We start from the raw sequence: 19,612 nt of genomic DNA on the forward strand, positions 1-19,612 counted from the left end.
TTTGAACTATAACTTCATTTGTCATTTCCGACTGAATCAATGATGAACACCAAATCCTGGGCTGGGCAGAGACAAATAAAATGGCCTGGCATGAAAAGATGAGCCCTTAGGAATTAGATTGCGAGAAGAGCTGAAGATTCAAGTATGCAGTTAATAGATATCGAAGCAAAAGAATGGAGAAAGGGAAGTTATGAAGTAGCATCACAGCCATGAGGTAAGCCCATGTTTCAGGAAAGCTATAATTCTTCGTAAACAGAGATAGAAAAAAGAGACAAAGTAGAGAGAGTGACTAAGTGGACTGGTAGGGAGAAGTAAACTGTGGAGATACATAGCTGATTCATGTTTATAGCTAAGCACTAGTGAGAAAAGTAAAAAATTTTTGCTGTTGAGATCCCTAGCATTGGATCTACTCCTGGTTTGGCCTATCAGTGCAACAGTTCCTGTGTTTTCTTTGGATTTCCATGGGGTAACTGTCTCCAGTACTGTACTTTGTTGATCTTGACAATAAGCTCCTGATTGCTTGTGGTAACCTGAGTTAAGTCTTTGCTATCAAAACCGAAAGATGCTTAATTAGCTTCTTTAGGCACGCTTAGAATTTGTAGGTGATCCTAACCAAATCACATTTCACATACCAAATCCTAAAGTATAATATTTGGGATTTTCAAATGCTTTCTCTCTTACTAATTAGCTAGTGAACAGAAAAATGGCAACAATTGAAACAAAAGAAGACTGAAGAGAGTGACATCAGCATCATGGCAGAGTAAGCTTTCCCAGTAATCTCTCCTCTCCAACATACAACAAAAAAGTCATTCATACTGGAACAGAGGACATCCAAACACAACACAATGCAGCCATACGATGGAGGGTGGAGAGGCTGGAGGCCCCTTCAGAAGCAGCAGAATTGGGTAAGAGAAAACTTCGCCCCCAGCCCCAAACACTGCAATCTGGGAATGCAGGAGGCCTCTGAGAGGGAAGAAATATTAGAGGATGTCCATTGGTGGGAACATCAAGGATCCCTGAGGGCCCTTGCAGCTTAGAGGGAAGCCCTCTACCAGAGCAAAAGCTTTCATGGGGGGGTGACCTTATCAAGCCAACATATCAGGAGAGCAGACAGGGAGAGCAGAGGGAGAAATCCCTGAGCTCACACAGGAGAAAACATCCCTCCCCCCACCTGCCCAGCAATGGCTCCAGTACTTGGTATTTTGGCTGAAGGCAGAGGGCTCAGAATATGTGGCTTTTGACCTCCACCCAGTGGCAATAGGTGGTAACTGCAATCAAATAACACTAGGATGCAAAAAACCAGAGTCACTCCCTTCAGCAATATCAAACATTATATTAGATCTCCAGACCAGAGAGAAAATGACAAGTACCCAGAAATCAGTCCTGAAGACACAGAAGTATGTAATCTAAATGACAAATAATTCAAGATAGCTATCATCAAAAAACTCAACAAGTTCAAAGAGAATGTCGAGAATCAATTCAAGGAGTTCAGGAGCTACCTCACAAGAGAGATTGAAACTATAAAGAAGAATCAATCAGAAATATTAGAGACGAAAGACACAATGGAAGAAATAAAACAAAATATGGATTCCCTGAATGCTTGAGCAGACATCATAGAGGAGCATATCAGCATAATCAAAGATAGACATGTTGTCCAGATAGACGTGGAGAGAGAGAATTAAGACTAAAAATAAATGAAGAAAGTCTCCAAGAACTATCTAACTTAATTAGGAAATGCAACATAAGAATTATGGGTATTCAAGAAGGAGAAGAGAAGGAGAATGGAGCAGAAATCTTGTTCAAAGAAATAATAGCAGAGAACTTCCCAAATCTAGGGAAGCAAATGGAAATCCATGTGGAAGAGGATATCAGATCTCCTAAATATGTCAATGTAAAAAGGTCTACTGCAAGGCACACAGTAGTGAAACTGGCAAAAGTGAATGACAAAGACAGAATACTAAGGAAAACAAAGCAGAAGAAAATAACCTACAAAGGAACCCCTATCAGGCTTTCAGTGGATTTCTCTGCAGAAACCTTATAGGCTGGGAGAGATTGGAATGACATATTCAAATCTATGAAGGACAAAAACTTTCAGCCAAGAATACTCTATCCAGCAAAAATATCCTTCAGATATGATGGAGAAATAAAAACTTTCCTAGACAAACAAAAGCTGAGGGAGTTCATAGCCATGAGATCCCCTCCACAAGAAATCCTCAAGAAGGCCCTCACACCTGAAAAAAAAAAAAGGGAGAAGGGGGTTACAAAGCACAGAGTAAGGAGATAAATACGCAGACAGAATCAGAGCAGGATAGCAAATACTCAAGTATAGCATTAAGACAAAGAGAAGGAAAACACCAAAAACAAAGATAATCTTGTCATTTTAACCAAAAACTCATAACACAAGATGGAATAAGATGTGAGAAAAACAACTTAGGAGGGGAAGAGGAAAGGGACTGAATCAATTTAGTCTAAGGAAATAAGAGGCCAGCAGAAAAGGAACTATCTTGGGGCTGGCCCTGTGGCCTAGTGGTTAAGTTAGTGTGCTCTGCTGTGGTGGCCCAGGGTTTTGCTGGTTTGGATCCTGGGCGCGGACATGGCACCCAGGCCATGTTGAGGTGGCGTCCCACATGCCACAAACAGAAGGACCCACAACTAAAATATACAACTATGTGCTGGGGAGATTTGGGGAGATAAAGCAGGAAAAAAAAAAAAAAGATTGGCAACAGTGTTAGCTCAGGTGCCAATCTTTAACAAAAAAGAAAAGGAACTATCTTACCCATGAGATTTTGAATAGAAGCCTCAGAGTAACCACTAAACAAAAAAGCAGAACAGAGACACGAATAATAAATAAGCAGAACCCAAAGAAACACAACATAAAAAACTACACAACTTAACTGGTAGACCAAAATACACAGGACGAGAAACAAGGGAAATGCAGGAGAACCAGAAAACAAGTGATAAAATGACAGCATTAAGCCCTCATATAGTGATACTCATCCTAAATATAAATGGATTGAATTCTCCAATAAAAAGTCACAGAGTGGCAAGAGGTATTAAAGAATAAGACCCAACAATATGCTGCCTCCAGGAAACACAGCTCAGCTCCAATGACAACAATAGGCTCAGACTGAAGAGGTGGAAGATGATACTCCAAGCTAATGGTAAACAAAAGAAAGCAGGTCTTGCAATACTTATATCAGACAAAGTAGACATCAAGATAAGACAGGTAAAGAGAGACAAAGAGGGGCAGTATATAACGATCAAAGCGACATTCCATCAAGAAGAAATAACACTCATAAATATCTATGCACCCAACACAGGAGCACCAAAGTACATAAAGCAACTATTAACAAAGCTAAAAGAAGCTATTAGTAATAACAATAATAGAAGGGGACTGCAACACTCCACTCACATCAATGGACAGATCATCCAGACAGAAAATCAACAAGGAAACAGTGGAATTAAATGAAAAGATAGATCAGTTGGACTTAATAGACATATATAGAACACTCCATCCAAAACAGCAGAATACACATTCTTCTCAAGTGCTCACAGAACATTCCCAAGGATAGATGATATGTTGGGAAACAAGGCAAGCCTCAATAAATTTAAGAAGACTGAAATAATAACAAGCATCTTTTCCGATCACAATGCTATAAAGCTAGAAATTAATTACAAGAAAAATGCTGAGAAAGCGACAAAGATGTGGAGACTAAACAACATGCTATTGAACAAACAATGGATCACTGAAGAAATTAAAAGAGAAATAAAAAAATATCTGGAGACAAATGACAATGAAAACATCCCATACCAATGCATATGGGATGCAGCAAAAGCCATATTAAGAGGGAAATTCATTGCAACCCAGGCTCACCTGAACAAACAAGAACAATCCCAAATAAGCAATCTCAAACAACACCTAACTGAATTAGAAAAAGAAGAACTAACCAAGCCCAAAGTCAGCAGAAGGAAAGAAATAATAAATATGTGAGCAGAAATAAATGCTATTGAAACAAAAAAGGCAGTAGAAAGATCAATGAAACAAAGAGCTGTTTCTTTGAGAAGATAAATAAAACTGACAAACCCCTAGCCAGACTTAAAGAAAAAAGGAGAAGAAGCTCAGATAAATAAAATTAGAAATGAAAGTGGAGAGATAACAACAGATACCACAGAAATACAACAGATTATAAGAGAATACTATGAAAAACTATATGCCAACAAAATGGACAATCTAGAGGAAATGGATAAATTCTTAGACTCTTACAACCTCCCAAAGCTGAATAAAGAAGAAATAGAGAATCTAAATAGACCAATCACAAGTAAAGAGATTGAAACAGTAATAGAAATCATCCCAAAGAATAAAAGCCCAGGACCAGATGGCTTCCCTGGGGAATTCTACCACACATTCAGAGAAGATTTAATACCTATCCTTCTCAAGCTATTCCAAAAAATTAGGGAATATGGAACATGTCCTAACACATTCTATGAGGCCAACATCACTCTGATACCAAAGCCTGACAAGGACAACACAAAAAAGGAAAACTACATGCCACTATCACTGATGAAAATAGATGCAAAAATCCTAAACTAAATATCGGCAACCCAAATACAGCAACACATCAAAAAGATCATACATCATGATCAAGTGGGATATATACCAGGGACACAGGGATGGTTCAACATCCGCAAATCAATCAATGTGATACACTACATTAACAAAATGAGGAATAAAAACCACCTGATCATCTCAATAGATGCAGAGAAAGCATTTGACAAGATCCAACAGCCATTTATGATAAAAACTCAACAAAATGGGGATAGAAGGAAAGTACCTCAACATAATAAAGTCCATATATGACAAACCCCCAGCAACCATCATACTCAATGGGCAAAAACTGAATGCCATCCCTCTGAGAACAGAAACACAACAAGGATGCTCACTATCACCACTCTTACTCAACATACTACTGGAGGTGTTGGTCAGAGCAATTAGGCAAGAGAAAGCAATAAAAGGAATCCAAATAGGGAGTGAAGAAGCGAAACTGTTTGCAGATGACATGATCTTATATATAGAAAATCTTAAAGAATCCATCGGAAAACTATTGGAAATAATTAATAACTACAGTAAAGTTGCGGGGTACAAAATTAACTTACAAAAATCAGTTGCACTTCTGTACTCTAATAAAGAACTTACAGAAAGAGAACTGAAGAATATAATTCCATTTACAATCACAACAAAGAAAAATAAAGTACCTAGGAATAAATTTAACTAAGGAGGTAAAGGACTTATACAATGAAAACTATAAGACATTACTGAAAGAAATAGATGATGACATAAAGAGATGGAAAGAGATTACAGGCACATGGATTGGAAGAATAAACATAGTTAAAATGTCCATACTACCCAAAGCAATCTACAGATTCAAGCAATCCCAATCAGAATCCCAATGACATTCTTCAAGGAAACAGAACAAAGAATCCTAAAATTCATATATGACAACCAAAGACCCCGAATTGCTAAACCAATACTGAGAAAAGAGAACAAACCTGAAGGCCTCACAATCCCTGACTTCAAAATGTACTACAAAGCCATAGTGATCAAAACAGCATGGTACTGGTACAAAAACAGGCACACAGATTAATGGAACAGAACTGAAAGCCCAGAAATAAAACCACACATCTATGGACAGTCCATCTTCGATAAAGATGCCAGGAACATACAATGGAGAAAAGACAGTCTCTTCAATAAACAGTGTTGGGAAAACTTGACAGCCACATACAAAAGAATGAAAGTAGACCATTATCTCACACCATACACAAAAATAAACTCAAAATGGATCAAAGACTTGAAGATAAGTCCCGAAACTATAAAACTCCTGGAAGATAACATAGGTAGTATACACTTTGACATCAAACTTAAAAGGATCTTTTCAAATACCATGTCTTTTCAGATAAGAGAAACAAAAGGAAAAATAAACAAGTGGGAATTCAGACTAAAGAGTTTCTGCAAGGCAAAAGAAACCAGGATCAAAACAAAAAGACAACCCAGCAATTGGGAGAAAATATTTGTAAATCATATATCCGATAAGGGGTTAATCTCCATAATATATAAGGAACTCACACAACTGAACAAGAACAAAATAAACAGCCCGATTAAAGAATGGGCAGAGGATGTGAACATTTTTCCAAAGAAGATATACAGATGGCCAATAAACACATGAAAAGATGTTCAACATCACTAATCATCAGGGAAAAGCAAATCAAAACTACACTAAGATACCACCTTATGCCTGTCAAAATGGCTATAATCACTAAGACTGAAAATAACATGTTGGAGAGGGAGTGGAGAAAGGGAACCCTCATACACTGCTGGTAGGAATGCAAATTGGTGCATCCACTATGGAAAACAGTATGCAGATTCCTCAGAAAACTAAAAATAGAACTACCATATGACCCAGCTATCCCACTACTGGGTATCTGCCCAAACAACTTGAAATCAACAAGCCAAAGTAACATATGCACCCCTATGTTCACCGCAGCACTATTCACAATAGCCAAGACATGGAAGCAATCCAAGCACCCATCAACTGATGATTGGATAAAGAAGATGTGGTATATATATACAACGAACACTACTTAGCCATAAAAAGATACAAAATCATCCCATTTGCAACAACCTGGATGGACCTGGAGGGACTTATGCTGAGCAAAATCAGCCAGACTGAGAAAGACAAACACTAGCTGACTTCACTCACATGGGGAATACAAACAAACACATGAACATAGAAGACAGTTAACTGGTTACCAGGGGATGGGGGATGGGAGTGGGCACAGGGGGTGAAGGGGAGCACTTAAGTGATGACAGACAAGAAATAATGTACAACTGAAATTTCACAATGATGTAAACTATTATGAACGCAAAAATAATAAAAAAATGAAAAAAAAAAAAGAAGACTGATAGCTCCATAGCCAAAGATAAAGTGACTATATAGTTCTAGTCTAATCTCTCATCTACAGTATTTTTGCTTTACAACCCCCTTGCCAGGAATGGAAAATTGGCTTTATCTTGCACACTTAAACCCCATCAGCTGGTATTGGCTGTATAAAAATGGATACTGAAAAGGTTCCCAAGGCCACATCTGGCCTCAGTAGCAGAGTCCAAAAATGGGTTATCATAGTCAACTATGGGTTTGGGGGGAGTAACTGTAAGCAGATATACCATCTATCTGCCATGTCTGGTCTACTGTCTATTTTAAAGACAATTAGCTATCATGCTTTCTCCGTTCTTTTCCAAAATGATTTTCGAGTCAGTAGCACAGCTGAAAATCAACCTTAAGAATTTCTAATACTGTTTAGTGACTAGAAATAAGGACTCCGGTAATTTTTATTTCCTGCCTCACTTGATAATAGAGCATACAAAGAGATGCTCTGTGGACTTAAGAAAATCCCTAGGATTTTCAAGTTTGGAAACCTGAAATGAGGCATGTTTAAACATATCAATATAGTAGAATCTCACACAAAGTAATTAAATGGATTGGGAAGCAGAAAAGCAGGTTTCTAATCCTTTATAACCTCTAAGGCTATTCAGCCACTCTATGCCTCTGTTTCTTACTCTGTAAAGTAAGTGGCTTGGATTCTTTAAGGTCTTTTGCAGCTGTAAAATTCTTTGCTTACTTGGTTGCTTGAGGAAAGAAAAGGTGATAGAGAAACTTTTATGCTGGAAAAATAAATCATTATATAGTAAACCTCATGCCAGATGATGAGAGTACTTGACATAATTCCTGATTCTTAAATCACCAAGGCACGAATTGAAATGAAGAGTAATACAATAGGTAATGGAAAAAAATGTAAACTTTAAAATTAAAGTGTAGTTAATGATATCTCCATACCCTCATAGATGTTGAATTAAAAATATAATAAAGTTTTATGACTTTTACTGCATACTTTAATTCTTTTTGTGGCTTCTTATAACCAAGTCACCTTATAGTTCCATACCCAATTTTGAAAACTAATTATTATTCCAATATATGACCAGCTTCATGGAAAGAAATACATTACCTACACATGATGAGATAAAAAGCAGGAGATCTCAGTTCCAGTCTTGTCTCTACCACAAACTAGCTGTATAACTGGGCAAGTCACCCATCCTCTCCAACCTCAATTTGCTTAGCCACTATAAAAAGACTCGAATAAACTCACTCCTGGAGAAAGAGGTCAGAATTAATTGTGAGTCTCCCTTTAAAAAGAGATTCAGTTTTAGTTAACCTACAAAGAAAGGCACTCGAAACTTAAAGTATTTTATTTATTCAACTACTGAGTTTAGACCTAGTGAACTAAAGAATTAAGAGTATTTATTGAAGAAGGTGAAGATTTAAGTTGACTACGCTCTGCTGACAAAACAGAAAATGACAGATTTCCAGGTTTTCTTGCTATTGATGGTTTTAAGGATGTTCTTGGTGTCAAAATTGTTTTTACAAACAGGCCTGTCTTTAACCGTCTGATATGTGAACTAGGTAAGGTTGGTAAGGTCTTTGAAATGTTTTAAATCATCATGGAAGGTCAAAGAACATGGTTTAAGAGATACTGACAGTTCATAAACTGTATTTATTGCTAATCACTACAGATGCAACTGAACTTAAAATGTTCTTTTATTCTTTCCTATCCTAAATTGAATCCTTTTTTAGATAGACACTTAAAAACTAAGATGATATCTGAGACAGCAATCCAAACTCTGTGGTCTCTCTCTGCAGTAATTTAACAAAAACACTTTTTCTGAGAACTTGTAAGCTTAAAACAATGCTGGCTTTACTTATTCAACACTCTTCCTCACAGAAGAGGGAGTTGGGCTACAGATTCCCGGAAATCCCTTCTAGCACTACATTTGACCATTCTTACCTTAGAGTTTAGAGGCATATTCTACAACTACTGTGAAATGGAACATTCTTTGAGGAAAGATATTTCTGTTTAATTTTATAAATCTGTAAAGTTGAATGAGATTAGTTAACAAGGCACCAAAAGCAAAATAATTTAAAATACTTCTGAGGAAGAGGGAGAAGCAACATTTATTGAGATATCTGTCATATTCTTTACATATACAATTTCATTTCAGTGTCAAAAACAACTCTGGCAATCTTCATCATTTCACCTTGAAATGAAGAGACAGAGGTGCGGTGAAGTTAAGTGGCTTGCCCAGGGACACGAAATGATAGAGCCAGAATTCCAACCCCGGCTTATAACCCTAGACATTACATCCACTGGATGAATTAAGTAAAATACTAAAGTACCCTGTACATTTTTGTGAAATGATTCAAACTATTTGGCAAATAATTTAGACTTTGTTGTCACAGAGCAAATTATACATAGATTTTCTCACTATGAAAAAAATTTGAAATGTATTAACAAAATTATTCATGTTTTTAGAAAACATCAGCGTATTCGTTGATGGACGACACCAACAGAACAGGAAACATTCGTCCTAAGTGCTATGACATAACACATACGTTTCCATGGGCGAATCATGCACTGGCTGAACCAATTTTGGTTAGATCCTGCTGTCTCTCCAGGAAACTCCTTCGAGGATCAATTTCAAGCAGCAGCTAATAAATTACAAATGAATTACAAAAGAACAAACTTTCCCGAAACACGAAAAGTTTTATTTTTTAAAGTACAATAAGCGTGAATCCCCCAAATGAAATGGATAACAAAAAGGGACAGGTGTCATCCTCAGCCCGCACCATGGCTTCTTCACAACCACTTCCAGAAAACCACGAGATGGGAGGAGACAGAGGAAACCTTGAGAAGCTCCTCTTTTGCCTGCTTCCCGCCGCCCGCCCCCCTCGGTCGGTTAGCCACCTCCGCGCCCTCTTGAGGCCTCGGGGGCCCGACGGTGGGGAAGCGGGCTGCGGATGGCCGCCCGCCGGACAAACTCGGGTCCCTGAGAGACACGTCTCTAGGGGCCAGGGTGCCAGTGACCCGCGCCGGACCCTTCTCGCTCCTACGCCCCGGCTGGGCGCTCTCCTTCCCTTCCCCTCAACCTCCGCCTCCAACTCCGTCGGGAGGAGTGGCACCTCCTCGTCACCCTGCCACCAGGCCTTTTACAAACGCCCTCAAGCACCTGACTGCCCTCACCAGCCCTCCTCAGAGTCGCTCGCGAGTCTGGGAGGCCGCCATGCTCTTTCCTTACCTCTCCCAAGCGGGCCTCCCGGAGAGGGAGGGAGGGAGGGAGGGAGGCTGGGCGTCCGGCCGCGCTCGAGTCCCGCCGCTGCCGCGCCCACCGTCGGCTCCGCCCCTTCTCGCTCCCTGCTCTCTCTCCGCGGCCAGAGGCTGGCACCGCGGGCCGAGGAGGACGCGCATGCGCGCCGAGGGTGGAGCCGCTGGGCGAAGAACCGGAAACTTAGACACAAAGTTCCGAGCCCCGCCCCCTGCCGCGCTGCCCTGCCGTCTGGCCCCGCGGACCCGCGCCCGCCCGCCCGCCCCACAGAGCGACGAGTCGGCTCGGCTCTCGTGTGCGCCATGTCTGGTTCCTCCAGCGTCGCCGCTATGAAGAAAGTGGTTCAGCAGCTCCGGCTGGAGGCCGGGCTCAACCGCGTGAAGGTGGGCGTGGGCGGGCGGCCGAGGGGGAGGAGAGGGCGGTGGCGGCAGCGGGTGGGACCCCGAGGCCGAGCTGGCCGGGGCGGGCGGGACCCGCGTCCGGCTCTCGCTTCCCCGGGTTTGGACGCGCGCTCGGCGTTGGCGGTCGGCGAGCAGCTCGCCTGAGAGAAGTAGCGGCGCGCCGGCGCTGGGGTTTGGGGGGCCGGCTGGAGCGCCCTTCCGCCTCAGGACTTTCCAAGGCGGGCTGGCCCTGGGCTGAGCGGCGGCTTTCCGCATTCCGGTCCTCCTCCCTCTCTGCCTCCCGCCCTCTCGCCGCAGAGACTCCGCGGCTCCCCTCGCAACAGCTGCTGCCCCGCGCCGTCCGCGCCCTGCCCGACCCTCTGCCAGCCTCCGCCTCTCGCCGCCGGACGGGGTGTCATCCAACTTTTGTTTCAGAACAGTATTTTTCTTTTGTTCAGAACTTTCCCAAACCCAGTCCCTTTATAGTAGATTGTTACCTCGGGCTCCTCTCATCCGCCGAAAACAGACTTGAAAACGAATTCTTGGGCATAACTTAAGCTATAGGTTAAAGAAGCGTGTTTTCGAAGTGTTCCCGAGTCTCACGTTACCGCAGATGCCCTGCACAGCCTCGTCCAAAGCGTGCATTTCATAGCTCTTTGGCACAGTTTGCTGTGATCTGACCTTGGGGATATCACTGGTCCGCATACCCGAGGACGCGGTTAGGGTGGACCAGTCCTATGTACTTTGGCGTCTAGTTAGCATTGACCTTGTCTTGGGTATTTACTTTGGGGGAAAGCCGTCTGTGTGTGTTGGTATGATAACCTGACCTTCAAGTGCTGTTCCAAGTTTCTCTTGATTTTTTAAATCCTCAGTGGATTGGCTTTTTTTGTGGTGCAAGTCACCTTACATGTGAAACACTTACTGTAATTAAAAAAAGAAACAGAAGAATATATAAATCATGCGCTCTGTTGAAAGAAGCAGCCAATTTCCAAAATGCTTTGATTCTGTACTCATCAGGCTAGTCTTTACTTCTCCCTCAAATGTTTTGTGGAGTAAAATGGTCTCCCATTTACCTACTTCCTTAAGTAGAAATGTCAGGGACCTAGCTTACTCAGTTGTGGTCACCTCAGGAGGGAAAGTTAGTTCCCATTAGTCTTGGTGTGGATTCCCCTCCCTTCCTGTCCTTTTAGTGCTGTAGACTCCATTGCTGTTTGCAATCCTTTTCTCTAATCTCCAGATTCTTACCTCATCCCAGTAGTTTATGGTTATCTTGGCTGGATTTAACACTGAAATTCGAAATCATATATTTCTTAACTAATCATTACAGTATCATTCAGTTGTGCCTTTATGGTACATTGGAATGGCCCAGGAAAGAAAAAAATAAGGGGAAGGGGCAAAAAAAAAAGGCTGGTTGAAAGCAGTACCTATAAATAGGGTGCTTAGTCCTAGTCTCTAAAGAAAATGAGATGAAGCCCTCAGACTAAAGTACTCCTCCCATGGCTTTACCATGAAAATACTAGTCCCCCATGAAAGCTCTGCAGAGAGATGCCTGCCTCATATACCTAATTCATTAGGAGGCTTCGGATTGGGATCATTAATGCCACCACCAGTGCTTTGGTTTTAGAGTTCTTGGTTTGTCTCACACTAGGGCTGTAGCAAGGAGGGGAGGGCATCCTACCTTGGAACTTTAAATGAGCTTTTCTTTAGACCCATTGCAAAACGTGGTTGGTTTGATTTCATTTTGTGAATCTATTTTATCTATGAGTCTGTGCTAGGTGCTTTTTTGTGATATTTTATTTGTAAACTAGCACAAGTTTACTGTTTAAATCTTTGTTTGAGTACAGCTGATAAAAATTATCACAAATGCTTGACAACTCTCCCATATGTAGGGTGACCATACACTTTATTGCCAACCCAGGACACTAATAATTGTCAGGATTATAGAGTTTCAACCTCCTGGATGGTGATGATTACAGTGCTTTGGCTCACAGCTTGTTCCAGTTTTAGAGCCTTTGTCTCGGTTCTCCCCACTGCTTGGAATTAGTTTCTCGATGATGGTTTTACTTGGCTGGATCTCTTGTCAGCGATCTCAGTTTAAATGTCACCTCCTCGGAGACACTGCCCCTCAGGTTACAATCTAACAAACCACTCTTTTTTTTCTGCAGAGCTCCTGCCTTTTCCCTTGAACTGTCAGCTCTGTAACAGCAGGGACCTGGCTCTTGCATATTCTGTGTCTAGAAGTATATTTGGCACATAGTGGTGCTTGAGATGTTTGTGAAAGGGAGTTAACTTGGAGCCTTCCTACACTTTAGGCAGAAAATTAACGGAAACTTTACTGTATCCTCACTGCTGGTTAAAGTAAATGAAACCAAGTTATAACGTTGTGAAAAATGATACACCCATTCCTGCCCCCCCCCCCCCTTTAGCTACACATTCTTTTGAGGGGAGCAGGATGGCCATTTGTCATAATACTTGTTACCAGGTATTTAAAAACTACTTCTTTACATAGTTGCTAAGTAGACCTATGGAACACATTACCGTGGGCTGTTGTATGAGCCAAAGAGACAAACAGATTCCACGAAGTTTGGATTCTTCTCAGGATGATGGATCCCTTTATCAGGTTAACGTCTGGGTACGACTGTAATCTGCAGGATTTCTTGGTATAGGGAGCACTTGTGACACTCTTTCCTCCATTTCAAATGCTGAATACCCAGGCAAACTGGACACCTGCTCTCACTGTCCTTGAGGAGAGTTAAAACTGAGAATAAAGTAAATGGTTTTCCCATCTTCCTAAAACTCAGTTCAAGACTTAGGATATTGTTTTCATTTGGGTCATCTTTTAGTCATTCATGTTCTACATCTGAACCATTCAGTTCATTGTTTTGGTATCTTGCATTACCTTAACCAGAATATATACAAATAGTAGATGTTTAAGTGATACAGGATATAAACAAAATAACGATAAAGCCATAAAAGTCCCTTAAGTTCTGTTTGAGTGACATTGCATACATATATGAAAATTAGTAAATCACATTTAAGACAAATATAGTTTCTTAAAGGAATGCTGCTCAGTGAAGTTAAACCAAGGTTTGCTATCAGTCTTTCAGTCACATGACACTGAGCAGAAAGCTGTCACTGTCCAGTTTTGTAACATTAAACAACTGATGGTACATAATACCAAAACAATGAACTGAATGGTTCAGATTTAGAACATGATGTTCATCCACAGTAGCACTTTTCCAGTAATACTGCTTTCAAGACGAAGTAATCGTTTTCTAGAACTAGAATTTTAACGCTTTTTGTTTAACCTCTAATGTTGTGTACTGCTTTTAATAAAAAACAAGATGCTGCATACCCTCAAGGTTGTACTTGCACAGCCTATTTAGTAATAAACTAGCAAGCTGTGCTATGCTTTGCAGATAAATGGAGTCGTACTGTTTATATATACTGAATCATTTGATGTTTCTAATAAGCAAAACAAAACATACTGTAAACTAGAATTATTTACATGCAGTGTTGTAAGCATAAGAGCCTGGTATGGCTGTTGATCTTCAGTTAGTATGTCATCTTCTTTTGAGTTAAGAAAAGTGTGTACTGGGGGTATTTTGAAAGATTTGAGAAGACCTTCATCAAAACATTCTCACTCACTCCTCCCTTGTTTTGTACAGGTTTCCCAGGCCGCTGCAGATTTGAAACAGTTCTGTCTGCAGAACGCTCAACATGACCCCCTGCTGACTGGAGTGTCTTCAAGTACGAATCCCTTCAGACCCCAGAAAGTCTGTTCCTTTTTGTAGTAAAACCAATCTTTGGAAGGTAAGTTTCCTTACGTTAAAACAACAGAACCCCACGTAGTAGGAATAACTCGTCAAGTCTGTCTCTGTAGGACTTACAGGTGACCAAGATCATCCCATGCGCTTTTGTTTAGCACTTCAAGTTTCCAGTCTTTTTGTGAGGAAAGTGAGGATTGATGAAACTTGCTGATTTAGTAGTCTTGAAGACAAATTGTTTCTGTTTTATCATAAAAAGAGGATTTAATAACCATAAAGAGGGTATGGGAGAGTCAGTAGAAAATGTCACTGCTGTGACAAGATGTTACCTTTTACAGCATTGACCTAATGCTATATTTGGGGTCCCTGAATACTGGTTTAATTTTTGAGTATGTAGCAAATATTTAGCCAGTTAAAAAAATCTGCAGTGTTTATGGGGATGACTTTTAAAGTACTTCCAATTAATTTGGATTAATTCTGATGTTATTGCTCTAATAGAACCCAGCTATAATAGGGCAGCATAGCAAAGAATTTGGATTTGTGAACACAAGAGAAAATCAGGAGATAGTTCAATAAGCTGACATGGTGTCAGCATTTGGAGTTGGGAATAACAGGTTTTACTTTTTATTCCTTTTTTTTTTTTTTTTGAGGAAGATTAGCCCTGAGCTAACATCTGCTGCCAGTCCTCCTCTTTTCGCTGAGGAAGACTGGCCCTGAGCTAATATCCATGCCCATCTTCCTCTACTTTATATGTGGGACGCCTACCACAGCATGGCTTGCCAAGCAGTGCCATGTCCACACCTGGGATCCGAACCAGCGAACCCCTGGGCTGCTGAAGCAGAATGTGCGCACTTAACCGCTGCACCACCGGGCTGGCCCCATATTCCTATTTGTTAAGTAAAGATAAAACGAGGGAAATGAAGCATGTGAGTTCATGTTGATAGGCAGTGGATTGGATTTCAGAGGATTAAGAAACTAAAGGATGGGCTGGTTTAAAGCATGCTTATATGTTAATCTGTACTTTCCAATTCAAATGCCAGCGTGTGTAAAAACATAATGTTCAAAAGAGGTATGACCCACAACACACTGCAGATAATTCAAAATGTAATCCAAGGGCACTACCTTTTATAAATTCAGAGTACTTTAGTCAGGGTGTGGACTCACCAGTATTGACCTATGAGAAGCAACCTTAAAATAGTCATGCGCCACATAACGAGGGTTTGGTCAACAGAGGACCATATATATGACAGTGGTCCCATAAGATTAGTACCATACAGCCTAGGTATGTAATAGGCTATACCATTTAGGTTTTCATAAGTATACTCTGATGTTTGCACCAAGATGAAATACCCTAAGGACACATCTCTCACACCATATCCCCGTCGTTACAGGAAGCATGACTGTAGTGCTTAAAACAAAAAAAAGAAGACTGTGTGGCACACGCCCTTTACAAACATTCTAACTCCTCAAAGTCCAGGAAGCTGCTTCCTAAAATACCATGTTACATAGTTGTGCCCTCCCTAATTAAGCTTTGTAGACTTGAGAGCGTCCAGGAAGCATGTATAAGTACAACATGTTGCCAGTAAGTACAACGATTGGTTAAGTTGGTTAAGATTTTTGAAACACCAGGAAAAAAAACCCTTTGAGTAACAGGTTTTCCGTGAGGAAGTAATTCTTTTTAATAGTCTAGCAACTTCATATTTAACAGTTTAATACTTCCCTGCTTCTGGCAACATTAATTCTTCATGGCAGTTTTTGGAAATTTATTTTTATGGCTTATTAAAGATTCTTTTTAAACCTCTATTTGTGTTGTATTCACTTTCCAAAGTGGTTTTTTTCCTCCTTCTTCTTCTCCCCAAAGCACCCCAGTATATAGTTGTATATTTAGTTGTAGATTCTTCTAGTTGAGCTGTGTGGGATGCCACCTCAGCATGGCCTGACAAGCAGTGCTAGGTCTGTGCCCAAGATCTGAACCGGTGAAACCCTGGACCACCAAAGCAGAGCGTGCAAACCTAACCACTTGGCCACAGGGCCGGCCCCTAAAGTGGTTTATTTTCGTTTGATATAAAATACTATTAAGACATCTGGCTTCTTAATTGGCTGTTAATAGTTTCATTTCACAGGAGTCTATGACTTGTTTAAGGTTACAGATATGGTGGGGATAAGAACCCAGATGTCAAAGTAAAATAATGGCTATTAATCCTGGCAGTATAATAAAACACCTTTGTGGATATGATTTGAAACACTTTGGGCTAGGAAAAGAATATTTGGATGTAAAAGCATTTTTTCTCAAACTTGAATGTATCTACAGTTCGCCTTGTTAAAATGCAAATTCTAATTCAGTAGGTCTGGGGTGAGGCCCTAGAATCTGCATTTCTTACAAGCTCCCAGGTTACACTGATGCTGGTGGTCCTAGGCCCATACCAAGTGGCATAGATGTGAAGAATCTATATTTGAGTGTTTATACTCATAGCTTTTATAATTAAAAAAATAGATAATTTTGCAACAGCTAGTACAAGGAAAATAGAAATTACCATGATTTGCATGCCTAGAAATAACTCTTGTTAACAGATTATATATATAATTATTTTTGGTGAGGAAGATTCGTCCTGAGCTAACATCCATTGCCAGTCTTCCTCCTTTTTTTGCTTGAGAAAGATTAGCCCTGAGCTAACATCTGTGCCAGTCTTCCTCTATTTTGTATGTGGGATACCTCCACAGCGTGGCTGATAGGTAAAGTAGGTCCACCCCTGGGATCCGAACCTGCGAACCCAGAGCTGCCGAAGCAGAACCTGTGGAACTCTAACTACTTGGCCATGGGGCTGGCCCCTATATTTTTTTTTCTTTCAAAAGAAAAAGATTTATGTATTTTTAAAAATAGTGAGGATCATAGTATGTACAGTTTTTTGTTCTGCTTTTAAAAAAACATGAATTATCTTATTTCATTAAATATTCTTTGTAAATGAGATGTTGAGTGGAGGTACTATAACTTATGTAACTTAATTATACTGCATTGAATATTGAAGTTTGCAAATTTGAGGCTTCACTGAGGCCAGTATCTTGGTACCTGTATGTATACTTTACCTAATTACTTCTTTAAGATAAATTTCTAGAAGTAAAATTATTTAATAAGGGATGACATTTAAAATGTAATGACACTAGTCTTATATTAAACTTTTATATTATTCCATCTGGAGCTTGAGAATGTTTTTGCTGGGCCCTTGCCAAACAGATCTGAGCCTATTTGCTGCTATTTTCTGCCTATCTTGTTTTTGTAATTTGCACTGATTATCGTACATGTTAAGTGAAGTTAAACATGTTTTTTCACCAGCCTCTTGAACATTTTTGTGATGGAATATCTAAAATTTTCAAATAACTATAAAGATGAACCATGTATCTACCATCCTGAATTAAATGGTTTACCTTATTTTTAAAAATGAAAGATACACTTTTTCTACCTTTCCATAGAGATAACTTATCCTGAAGTTGGTATGCCCATGTTTTTACTTTTTACTACATATATTTATTGTGTTTTATAGTTTTTAAACATAGCTATTGTTTCTTTAAGGCATAACTATTGCATTACTTTTGAGGTCTGTGTTGATCCATGTTAATTGCCATCATTTTAATGGCTGTATGGTATTCCACCATGTGTAAAACCTAAGCTTATTTATCCATACCCATGTTGAGTTGCATTTAGGCTATTTCCAGTTCTTTACTAATGAAACACTGCTGTAGTTAATGTCCACGTACATATTTCTCTTTGTGTATAGGTTTACCTAGGTAAATAGAAGTGTGATTGCATCTTCTTCCTAGTAGATATTGCCAAACTGCTCTCCTCACTACTATTGCTCATTTCCTAGGGATGTTCAGATTTTTCTCAACTTAGAGACTTTTATATCAACCTTTTTTATTGGGATAGAGTATATTTTGGAAATGATCTTGGCAAGTTACTCTTTAAATCTCTTTATTTATGAACCATAAATGATACATAGTTCCGTGTGGTTGTGAAAATTAAATTACATTTTACACTATAGGCATTCTCATTTCTTCCTACAAACTCTATGTCTTTTTTTAAAAGACTTAGTTTAACTGAAAGCACTTGTATAAACTGACATTAATATGAATGCCCTAAAAGTAATACAAGATGTACTGCTATTCAGAAAAGACTATTGTTCTTTGAGACTTTTGCCCTAATTCACTTTTTTTTCCATTTCAGGTTTTCTAAACCACTGTTCATGAACCAGTGAATTCAAAGGAGAGCTGAATTTGAAGCCTGTATAAAAGCTTATCCCTGTAACACGTGCCATACTATACAAACTTCTGCTTTTGTCAGTCCTTAACATCTACCTCTCTGAATTTTCATGAATTTCTATTTCACAAGGGTAATTATTTTATATACACTGGCAGCAGCATACAATAAAATACTTAGTATAAAAAGTTTTTTTTGCTTAATTATTGGTATTAAGTACACTATGTATTTATTTGTTTTGAATACCTAAGATAAATGGCAGTTTTCCATTGTCCTTAAGAAGGGGTTAAGTTTTTAGTGTTTGTTCCACCAAATCTTCTCACATAACTTTATGTCTTATATTTGCAAGATTGCTAGGGAATTAAAGGTAAATGGCAAACTTTTATTCTTTGAAGGGTCAGGAAGAGGCTGATAATAATACTACAGTTTCTATCCATGAGTTATTTACAGGGTTTTGTTTTAATAACAAATATTTTTAATAAACTCCTTTGTAGGGATATTACCATTAGACCTAAAAGTTAGTTACTTCAGAACAGACGGCTCTCCTAATAAGAATAGTAGAGCAAACACTGGACCTAAGAATTCCATTAGAGGATGTAAGAAAAACTAGAGCTTGAGACAATTCCTGATTGGAGTATTAAACTACAATGTAATGAGGTACAAAGTGGAAAGAAGAAAGGAACCAAAGATTAGCTTTAATAATTTGCAGCTTTGCTTTAAGTCTTTGGTAAACCATTTTGCTTTAAAATTTTTACCCTTCTGAAAGGCTTAAGGGAATGTTAAAAAATCTGGCTTCCAATATATTCATTCAGGAAACAGTTAAAACTATGTACCTGATCCAAGATTAGTCTGGTAGAAAACCAGGGGGTTGCAAGGTATTTACCAAGCACTGTATTTCTCTCTAGCCTACATGTTCCGTGAAAGAGCAAATGGGAAAGTTAGTTTGAATCTTGATTCCAAGTGAAATTACTCACAATGACCCAAAAATAAGAGACTTAAGTTT

The 19,612-nt window shown here is 39.5% G+C and overlaps 1 protein-coding gene across 1 annotated transcript; it reads left to right on the forward strand.

Annotated features, from left to right (window-relative positions):
- The first annotated feature begins 10,125 nt into the window (after positions 1–10,125).
- On the forward strand, positions 10,126–18,797 carry GNG5 (G protein subunit gamma 5). The gene is made up of 3 exons (XM_008529691.2): positions 10,126–10,593; positions 14,259–14,403; positions 18,577–18,797. The coding sequence occupies exons 1-2, from the start codon at positions 10,513–10,515 to the stop codon at positions 14,382–14,384; spliced, it is 207 nt and encodes a 68-aa protein (XP_008527913.1). The 5' UTR covers positions 10,126–10,512; the 3' UTR covers positions 14,385–14,403; positions 18,577–18,797.
- The last annotated feature ends 815 nt before the right edge of the window (positions 18,798–19,612 follow it).

This window comes from Equus przewalskii, chromosome 24 (assembly GCF_037783145.1).
Source record: "Equus przewalskii isolate Varuska chromosome 24, EquPr2, whole genome shotgun sequence".
NCBI classification, from domain to species: Eukaryota; Metazoa; Chordata; class Mammalia; order Perissodactyla; family Equidae; genus Equus; species Equus przewalskii.

What these genes read in the sequence shown, in the direction of transcription:
- GNG5 (XM_008529691.2), top strand. Translation starts at nt 10,513, where the DNA reads ATGTCTGGTTCCTCCAGCGTCGCCGCTATGAAGAAAGTGGTTCAGCAG. An exon ending in CCGGGCTCAACCGCGTGAAG is followed by an intron (nt 10,594 to 14,258) that starts GTGGGCGTGGGC and finishes TGTTTTGTACAG; the next exon opens with GTTTCCCAGGCCGCTGCAGA.